General features: G+C 52.4%; 1 protein-coding gene across 1 annotated transcript; it reads left to right on the forward strand.

The window, feature by feature from the left end:
- Window positions 1-1,872: 1,872 nt before the first annotated feature.
- Window positions 1,873-10,470, forward strand: EIF3J (eukaryotic translation initiation factor 3 subunit J). The gene is made up of 8 exons (XM_085070196.1): window positions 1,873-2,004; window positions 2,084-2,184; window positions 6,393-6,450; window positions 6,689-6,780; window positions 7,180-7,294; window positions 8,126-8,284; window positions 9,266-9,339; window positions 9,668-10,470. The coding sequence occupies exons 1-8, from the start codon at window positions 1,977-1,979 to the stop codon at window positions 9,794-9,796; spliced, it is 756 nt and encodes a 251-aa protein (XP_084926322.1). The 5' UTR covers window positions 1,873-1,976; the 3' UTR covers window positions 9,797-10,470.
- Window positions 10,471-10,510: the final 40 nt, after the last annotated feature.

Raw genomic sequence — 10,510 nt, forward strand, 5'->3', positions numbered from 1 at the left:
GTGAGCCCATGGTCCAGAACCCCAGGATTGTGGGATTTCCCCGGCAGGCTGGGCTGGGAGCCTTTTGCTCCTCTTTTCTTGGGTGTCATCTGGTGCTGCCTGCTTGGGCCAGGCATGGATCTGTGCCAGGAGTGGATCCAGCTGAAAACAGCCCCAGGAATACAGGAAGGGCACAAGGTGGGATTGTAGCCACGAGGGCTCTGGAACTGGAGCTGTTCCTGCTGCTGGCAGTGGGAGCTGGATGGGTGGGGGGTCGTGGGAAGACAATTTTTCTGGAAAAATGATTGTGGCATTAAACTGGTTTGCCTGGAGAGTGGTGTCACAGGAGGACACCTGAGGATGCTCTCCAAGAGTTGGGCACACCAAGGCCACGACTTTCCAGCTTTGCTTTGCAGGTTCTTGGTGCAGAAATCCTGGAGGAGTGGATGAATTAGCACAGGTACAGCAGTGCCCAGAGAGAGCCAAACTGCTGAAAAAAACCAAAATGCCCAAAAAACTCTGTTTGAAAGCAGCCAAGGATGTTCTGCTAAGGATGGACTTGAACAGACTGGAGAACATCCCAATTTTGGTTGTCCATGCAATGTAACACTGGTTTGCTTTATTGTTTTTGATACTTGCAAAAATGTCGTTGATGGAGCCAAATCATGTAAAATATGATGGGAAGAGAAGTCCTGTGCCATGGATTTCTGTTTCCTCTGCAATCACTTCTAGTCTGTAGAAGCACAAAGTTTTGTATTAAATACATATGCTCTGGATTCTGTTTTTATGATTTTTAGCTAATACCATCCTTCTTTGAGACTCATTCTGTAAGTCAAGACATTGCTCCTGTCAGTTTTCAGCCTTGAAGTGGAAAGGAAGAAATTGTGTCTGTGTTTTACTGTCAAGGAAGAATTGAAATGCTCTGTGTAAATCTTTAGAATTCTAAATTCTGTATTCCAATATTAACATATTCCAAATTACTGCACAATTCCTGGCAGTGTTGTGATTATCCCCACAGCACCCCGAGCTTGTGAAACTGTGTCGACTTGGTGAGGATATAACTTGTGACATCGTTTGATCCATAGGTAAAGCTTTGTTGTTATGTATATTGTCTGGTAAGTGGAGAAGAGCAGGAAAAGGATGATAAATTTGGGAGTCTCTTTTTTCTGTGTGTTTTTCCTAGACACGTGTGATTTATACAGGTGCGTACAGAGATCATTCATTTGTTACATGAAAGACAGCTTCTAAATTTATTGTCTTCAGACAAAATCTATCCTCCTTTTCCTCGGATTCTCACAGGAGCTGGGAGCTGGCAGTGAAGTGGGAGAGCATGTTCAGCTTTTCTCTGTTCGGTGTTGTAGGGCAGAGGGGAAGGCGAAGCTCCCGCCGTGCTGCGGATCAGCCTGAGCCGGGCTGGAGAGGGAGCAGGGAGCGCCGGAGTGCCCAGCGCCGTCCTGCCGGGGGACAGCCCGTTCCGCTGGGCACGGCAGCGCAGCTGAGCCCCGCGCCGGGCCGGTGCAGTACCGGGGCAGTGCCGGGTCAGTCCCTGTGCCGGTGCCGGGGCTGTGCCGGTGCAGTACCGGGACAGTGCCGGGTCAGTCCCTGTGCCGGTGCCGGGGCAGTGCCAGTGCCTGTGCAGTACCGGGTCAGTCCCTGTGCCGGTGCCGGGGCTGTGCCAGGGCGGCTCCCGCGGCTGCGGCCCGCGATAGCGCCGGGCGGGGCGGGGCGGGGTGGGTGCTGCCCCCGGGAGAGACCCGAGACAGCGGGACAGGGAAGCCTAGCCGGGGGGCAGCGGGAGCGCCGTTCCCGGTTCCCATTCCCGGTTCCCATTCCCGGTTCCCAGTTCATGTTCCCGTTCCGATCCCGTTCCGTTCCCGTTCCCGCCGTGCCGCTCAGGCTCCGCCCCTGGGGGCGTGTCCGGAGGCGTGTCCGGGTCAGTCCGCCGCCGTCCCGGCGTGCCCCGCGCGGCGCTGCCCGGCGGCCGCGGTCGGAGCAAGATGGCGGCGGAGGCGGCGGACTCGTGGGGTGGGTGCGGCGGGCCCGGGGCTGGCGGGGCTTCCCCCGCGCCGCTCCGCGCCCCTCACCCGCGCTCCTCTCCCCACAGACGCCGACAGCTTCGAGGTGGTGGAGCCGGTGGCGAAGCGGCTGGTGCCGGGGGTGGCCGGGGACCGCTGGGCCGGCGAGGATGAGGAGGACGACGTGAAGGTGCGGCCGGGCGGGCCCGGCGGGGCGGCGGCTGCGGGCTCGGTGCGATTGCGGCGGGGCGGCCGGGCGCTGCCATATGGCGGCCGAGCGCGGGGCCGCGGGCCCGGACGGGCCGGCGCTGGGGCCGGGGCTGGGCCGGGGGCTCGGGGCTCGGGGCCCGGCGGGCGGGCGGTCGGTGCGGCTCCGGGCCGGGCTCGGGCCTGGCGGGTGGCGGGCCGGGCCGATCCCCGGGGGCGGCGGGGCTCCTGGCCAGCGTGGGTCCCGGCGGCTCCGCCCGCGCGGCAGCGCTCCGGGTCGGTCACGGTGACAAGTCCGAGTGCCAAGAGAACCCGAGCCGGGCGCTGCCCGCAGCCGCTGCGCTGCCTCGGCACCCGCAGGGGAGGAAGGGTCAGACTGACGCTCCTGAAGTGGCACCTCCTGCTCTCTGGGGGATCCACCTGCTGCTTCCCAGCTGCTTCCCAGGCTTTCGGGCGCTTTCCCCTCGCTCTTTGCAGCCTTTCGGGCCCGTAGCTGTGCGTGGGGTGCGCTGGGCAGGACGGTTTGCTGACGGCAGAGCTGTGCTGGTGCTCCTGCTGCTGACCTGCAACTTCTGTGCTCTACCGGCACGTCTTTGCCACCTGATCTTCTTGCTGCTTCACACACCACGAGCGGAGTTTGCCGTGTTTTAGGGTGGTGTCTGCACGGAAGTGGGATTAAAACATGTGGATGGTAATTTCTGGTGCTTCTGAAGGCAGAGCTCCCTTTGAGGCTGTTTGCTCCTGCTCGGCTCCAGCTGCCCTTGGCAAGGTGCTGGTGCCACAGAAACCTCTGCTTGCTCCATGTTCACGTGGATCATGACAAGGGATGCCAGGGAATGCACAAGGAACATGCCAGATGGATTTCAAGGCCAGGTTGGACAGGGCTTGGAGCAGCCTGGTCTGGTGGAACATGTCCCTGTCCATGGCCGGGGGGAACTGGGTGGTCTGTGAGGTCCCTTCAACCCAAACCATCCCAGGATTCTGTGAGAAGTTAACTAGAAAAGACCTTTTTGTTTCCAGTCCAGCCCTGGGACATTGTAACACTGCATGAGGACTTGGGTTGATTTGGAGGACACTGTTACCAGAATCTGAAAAACGCCAGCGGTTATTCTTGGGGCTCAGGGGGAGTTCTTCCCATAAACAGTATGAAAAAAGTAGTTCTCTTAAAAAAACCCAAAGTTACCAAATTTCTGTGAGTTACAAGCTGGCAATTATTATATTTCAGAACATTTAAGAATTATTATAATTCTTAAATTCAGCAATAGCCACAGCCCACAGTGTCCCAGGTGTCACGTTTGAACAGCAGCTCCAGACCCTGGGAGTGAGTGTGGAACTGCACAGGGTGGGATTGCCACAGGTGTGTGTGACTGACACAGGTGTGTGTGTGACTGACACAGGTGTGTGTGTGACTGACACAGGTGTGTGTGACTGACACAGGTGTGTGTGTGACTGACACAGGTGTGTGTGACTGACACAGGTGTGTGTGACTGACACAGGTGTGTGTGTGACTGACACAGGTGTGTGTGACTGACCAGGTGTGTGTGTGACTGACACAGGTGTGTGTGTGTGACTGACACAGGTGTGTGTGTGACTGACACAGGTGTGTGTGTGACTGACACAGGTGTGTGTGACTGACACAGGTGTGTGTGACTGACACAGGTGAGCACAGACACCTGTAGCTCAGACTGACATTTGCTTTTCCTCCTTGCTTAGAAAGTGAGAAGCCTTCCTGCTGGATGGAATGTGTCCAGGAGAACTGGACTAGAGTGGTTCTCTTGGAGACACCTGAGGGTTCTCTGGCTGTTTGATAAAGGAACAAATATTCCCACGTGGAATCACAGATTTCTGGAATGGTTTAGGTTGGAAGGGACTGTAAAGTCATCCCATCCCACCCCTGCTATGGGCTGGGACACCTTCCACTGTCCCAGGCTGCTCCAAGCCCTGTCCAGGTGGCCCTGGACACTGCCAGGGATCCAGGGGAACAATTCCTTCCCAATATTCCATCTATCCCTGCCCTCTGGCACTGGGAAGACATTTTACATCTTACACGTAGAAAGGATGCAGCTGCTTAACTATTTTCAAGGAATTATGGATTTAGTGCTGGAGCTGCATCTGGAGAGGATCCAGCGAAGAAAGGTGTTTTATTTTGGTTTATTTTCCTTTGCTTTGCTCTTCCTGCTAAATTCCCAAAGGGCCCTGCTCAGGCTCTGGATCCCTCAGTGGAGGGCCCACCGTGGGGAAACCCCCGTGAGACGGAAATGACGTGGTCTGCAGTAGCAGCACAAAGTGTTTTCTGACCACATTTTGGAATGTGCTTTGTATCTGCAGAGCTGTAGTTTGGAAGGTTTTTGAGTAATGAACTTGCAGTAACTGTCAATTTGGGAAACGTCAACTTCCCAGGTTTAAAATTAGCACCTTTGGTAACAAAACTCCTCTCAGTGTTCCCCAGCACACGTTTCCCAGAAGTCGGGCCTCCTGCCAAGGAATTTTCATCTATTGACTCAGTGCTGGCAGAGGCAGAGCGGGGCAGAGCCTGCTCCCATCCCAGTGTCCAGACTGTCAGCTCCCAGCCTGGGCTCTGGGGAAGCTGTTTCAGGTGTAGTTCAGGTTGAAACAGAACAGAAACAGTGTTGAAGTGCTGTGGAATAAAGATGTTCTCTTGGAATTACTTTATCATTGCAAAGACACAGAGGCAGTTGGCTCTTCCTCCAAGAGAGCTCCCTGGAGTTTATAAACCAGGCAGGGCTGGCAGGACTTGGAATTCCCAGAGCTGATGAACCAGGCCTGGCTGGCAGGACAGGGTCAGAGCACATCTCGTGGTGTGGAGTCCTTGCCCAACTGCCCTCTGCAGAGTCTCCCAGACATCCCAATGCCACGATGAATCCCTTGTGGTGAGGCTGCCCTTCCTCTGCAGTTTGCACCTGATTCCTGGCCTGGCCAGGCTGGGGCCAGGGCAGCTCCTCACTGCTGAGTGGAGCTATTTAAGCAGTGGGTGTAACAAACTTAATTAGATGTGAGCTAAAATGATGCTGCTCCAAATTGAAGTCAGCTCCCTGGAATGTGGAAGGGAAGCCGAGTCCCTTGCAAGTGCCAATTAACTGGGGTGAGCTGGTGGAGGGACTGGGGTGTCTTCTTGCTTGGATCAGCACATCCCTGTGGAACGTGGGGCTTTGCACCTCTGCCTCTGCTGTAGCCTCCCAGGAAATCCCTGCCTGGCCTGTGGGGCTCTGTGCATGACTGGTGTGAGGTGGGAATACCAAACTCCAGGGCTGTGGGGTTTGATCTTAGCTGTGACCATGTCCTGACAGGTGACCTGAATGTGAACTGGGGCTTGTCCAGTGAACCCCTGGAGCTTCCAAGCTGAGTCCAAACAGGCAACTAAAACTGGATTGCTGGTTTGGAATTAGCAACAATTTTTTCATGGAAAGGGTTGTCCAGGCTTGGCACAGGGTGGTGGTGGAGTCACCATTCCTGGAAGTGTTGAAAAATGCATGGATGTGGCTCGTGGGGACATGGGTTAGTGGTGAACAGGGGATGGGGTTAGGCTTGATGATCTTAAAGGTCTTTTCCAACCTGATTGATTCCATGAAAGCCTGGTCAAAACTGTGGTCTTGTGGCTGTTGGAAGTTGGAATTCCTGCCTAATTCAAGGCTCCCTGCATCCTCCTCTGCTTCCTTCCCCTGCTCCTGCACGGCCTCAGCCCTGTGCTGGGTGTTGTGTGGGCAGCAAATCAGGCTGCTTTTCCCCTGTGCTCTGCAGTTCCCTCTGCAGCCACGGGAATCCTTTTGCCAGCAGAGGAGAGAGTCCCTGGGAAGGAGCAGGAGCCTGGGGTGCTGTGGAACAGAACAGCCTGTGCTGCTTTCAGCTGGGCTGGGGGTTTCCACAGGGCTGTGCTGCGTCCACCCTCGGTGACATTCAGTGTCTCACAATACCAGAAATGAGAATAAAGTCCTGTTTATGTGGGGCTTGTTTGACTGTTCGTGACCTGGCTGTTGTAACTGTTGACACAAACTGATTGTTTGACCTAAACCTGCCTTTTCATGGTAAGAACTGCCCCAGGCAGTGTGGGCAGCCCCAGAATCCCTGGAGGTGCAGCTCCCATGGCTCCCTCACTCCCACACGAGATCAGTGGGCTTGTGGGCATTGGAAGAGGTTACAGGTATCTGTAAAAGAATCTTAACTCTTTTGCAGGATAACTGGGATGATGAGGAGGAAGAGGAGGAGGTAAAGGAGACAGAGGTAAAACAAGGTGAGACTTTAGGGTAACCCCTGGCTTTGTCAGCATCAGAACAGACACTAATGTAGTCTGGGGGTGTGAGGATCCAAACCTGAGCAGGGCTGGGGTTGAGGTTGGGTTTAACAGAAGTGTCTTTAACTCTGTTCAGTCTCACTAGCTGAGCTCAGTGGCTTCCAGTGTTTCTATGGCTGTGGGTGGGGAAAACAAATCATCAGACCTCTGAGAGCTGCATTTGTTCTCCCTTTTACAGAACCAAAAGTTTCAGAAAAAAAGAAAATAGCAGAAAAAATCAAAGAAAAAGAAAAGCTACAGAAGAAAAAGCAAGAGGAGCTTAAAAAAAGGGTAACTCCTGATTTCTTCTGGGTCGCATAAAATTCAGAGGGCAGGTTTGATTTTTTTGGAGGCTGAGCAAGACCTGAAAAGGTCTTGATTCATCTGATAAACCAAGCGTAGGTCTTGTATGTGATCCCATCTGGGCTGGGAGCTGTAATTCCTGTGTAATTTAACCAGTGACTGGATCAGTGTTATCCCAGTTCCCCTGCATGCAGCACGTGATGGAACAGGCAGGAGTGGGAGTTTGGTGTTTCTTCCCATTCCTTGTGAAATGAACAATTTATTCAGGGAATGGGTTCCAGCTTTTCCATGCCCTGACTGACTCGAGGCACAAGTGGGTGATTCAGAGGCCCTGGAAAGCACCATGTCTTTAATGTGCCACCTTCTCCCTGTGTGTTTTCCCTGCAGTTAGAGGCACCTGAGGAACAGAAGGAGCTCACACCAGAAGAACAGTTGGCAGACAAACTACGGCTAAAGAAGTTACAAGAGGAGTCAGACCTGGAGTTGGCAAAGGAAACCTTTGGTGAGTTAAAGCAGCAGGAAATAAACCCCTGGGACGTGTGGGACCCTGCAAGGCTTGAGCAGGGTTTGGTTCTCAGCACACAGAGCTTGTGGCACTGAGAACAAAGGAATAGCAAAGGTGCTGATGCACAGCAGCATTCCTCAAACGTGGAAGCGTTTCCTTGATTATGGTGAATGATTCAGCTCATTGCTCAGGGCAGGCTGTGCTCAGTGAGTTGTCACAGTGCTTGGGGGATGCACTGGGTACAGCTGCAAAGAACCAGCTGAGTTCTGCACACCAGAGCTTGAGGCAGGAATTGTATATCTGAGGGAAAAGAGGCTTCCTGGTGCAGGTTGTCCAGAGAATGGGAACAACTGGGTCAAATTACTGAGTTGGACTCAGCTTCGAAAATTGTTGGAGAGAGACTTTGGACAAGGGCATGGAGTGACAGAACAACTGACAAAGGGCAGTGTTAGGTGGGATATTGGGAAGGAGCTCCTTGTGAGGGTGGGCAGGCCCTGGCACAGGGTGCCCAGAGCAACTGTGGCTGCCCCTGGATCCCTGGAATGTCCAAGGCCAGGTGGGACAGGGCTTGGAGCAGCCTGGGATAGTGGGAGGTGTCCCTGCCATGGCAGGGGGTGGGACAGGATGGTCTTTAAGGTCCCTTCCAACCCAAACCATTCAGGGATTCTATGAAATTACTGAGTTTTGCAGCAAACTTCCTGCAAGGCCAGGGATGGGCCCTGGCTGTGGGGGGAGCAGAGCTCAGGGAGGCAGGAGCTGGGTGGGAGCCAGGGTCCCCTTACAGGGCTCATAGGTCATGTTCTCTAACAGCCCTGTGTGTCCCTGCAGGTGTAAATAACACTTGTGGAATAGATGCCATGAATCCCTCTTCAAAAGATGACTTCACGGAATTTGGGAAGCTCCTCAAGGAGAAAATCACACAGTACGAGAAGTCGCTACATTACGCCGGGTTTTTGGAAGCGTTACTGCGGGACGTCTGTATTTCCTGTAAGTGCAGACAGCCCCAGCACTGCTGCCAGAGCTGGGCTGGAGCTGAAGTGGAAAACATGCTGTGATAGTCAGTGTTCAGAGGGGATTGCTCTGTGTGGTTTGTACTAAATGAAGCACTGACCTGATTCCATTCCCACCACAAACTCCACTAAAGATCCTCTCCTCGTGCAAGAGTTGTTCTTTCTGCACATTGGTTAGAGACAGTCATCTAAAAAGTGTGAGTTTTTTGGCTGATCTAAATCCTTCATGTTTTTCTTGAAGCTATTTCTAAAATAGTAAGAGTAAATTCTCTGAGGCATATAATTTGAGTACCTCTTTTGGAGGGAAACTATTACAGAATTGAGTTCATGTAATTCTGGAACTGCAGATTAACTGTTCTGGAATTCAGCATGTAACTATACAGAGCTGAAGTAATTTAAACTCCTTTTCCCACTGCCCTGGTGGCTGCAGAGCTCCCTGGGATCGTTCCCTGTCCTGTACCCACTTGTCCTTCAGGAGGGTAACTCAATCCCAGGCAGAGCTGGGTAAATCCATCATCCTGGCTGGCAGCTGGGAGCTTCCATCTGATGGATTCCACAGCTCCTAACAGGAGGGACTTCCAGCCTCTTGTGCCATTTATTGATAAAAATAATAATGTATTGTTAATCCAGTGCTCCTTTTGATACATTTTATTGTGTTTTGCTGTCTCCATATTTTACTGTTCCAATGTTTTCGTAAGACTCTTGTGTTCAGGAACTTTATTTGTGAGTTTTGCCTTCTGCAACACTCAGGCTTCCAAGGGACCAGCTGGAATCCTCGTTGGGATTGTAAGGACCAGAACCACCCACTCTGTGTTTTGCTGATTTAAATCAAGTAATTGCCCATAGTTACACTAATGCTTATTTCTAGTTTTAGAGACTGTTGCTGTTATTTCACTGCCTTAGAAGAACAACATTGATAAGGAATATTTTTTTTTTTTTCTTTTTTTCCCTGATGCAGTGGAGGTGGATGATTTGAAAAAGATCACAAACACTCTGACAGTATTATGCAGTGAAAAACAAAAACAAGAGAAGGTAAGACTGAGGATATTCCTCAGGGGTCACAGTCCCTGCTCGGGGCTCCCATGCATTTAGTTACTTGTTGAGAATCCAGGGGAAATAAGATGAAAGGAATTAAGATGGTGGGCAGGCCTGTGGTGCAGGGAGCTGGGGACACCTGCAAGTGGCACAGCTTTCCTAGGAACAGAAAATGTGTGTGGTGGAAAGCAGGGGCAAGGCCACGTTCAGAGCAGAGGGGTGTTGCTGCTTTGATTCCCTAATTCACTGCAACAGGGTGTGAGTCTGGCTGGGTAAGGACAGCACTGGGCCTGTCCCAATAACCAACCTCATCCTCTTGCCACAGAATAAAGCCAAAAAGAAGAAAAAAGGTGTTGTGCCAGGCGGGGGGCTGAAGGCGACCATGAAAGATGACCTGGCCGATTACGGCGGCTACGACGGCGAGTACGTACAAGACTTTGAAGACTTCATGTGACATTTATCTCCCTTCTGTTGTCTTTCTGTTGCCCATAATCCCTTAAACATGTAGCACAACTTTTCTTCCTTTAAATTCTGCCAAATGCTACAATCAGAATTGCAGTATCTGTGTGCTGGGGGCTGGAGGTGCCAGGTCCGGGCAGAAGCTCCGGGCGGGGAGAGAACGGAGAAGGTCTGTAAATTGCAGTTAAAAACCCAAACTTCTGATAATGGGCACTGTTGCTATTGAACTTTATAGTAACAGCCACTAAATTGGGAAGGAATTGGCATAAGGTGAAGGATTATAACCAGCACAGCTCCATGACATGGCCTTAACTGTCCCTGCTCCAGGGCCAGGGCTGAGCACGAGCAGTTTGCAGCAAGGGCAGGGTGTGCACGTAGAGTTCCAGTCGCTTTGTCTTGAGTTAGAGCTTGAGGATTTCAGTATTTTGGGAAGGGAACTGCTAACTTCGGTGTGGAATACTGCACCTGGGAGCTTGGCCCCTGGGACAGCCACTGCCTGACACCTGAACAGCACCTGGTGGGGCAGAGCAAGGCAAAACCCACTTGTGTCTCCAGGATGAAGTTTAGTTCCATTCGTTTAAATTTCTACTAATGCAGCTGTCTGGGTTGGGTGTTCTTTAACAGTTAATTAATGGGTTAAGTGTAAAAAAAAAAAAAGAAAAAACCAAACCACATGACTTCCTTGGGGCTCTCCTGGGTTGTGGTGGGT

The sequence above is a fragment of the Lichenostomus cassidix genome, chromosome 10 (genome assembly GCF_008360975.1).
Source record: "Lichenostomus cassidix isolate B80296 chromosome 10, HeHo_3.0, whole genome shotgun sequence".
Lineage (NCBI taxonomy): Eukaryota > Metazoa > Chordata > Aves > Passeriformes > Meliphagidae > Lichenostomus > Lichenostomus cassidix.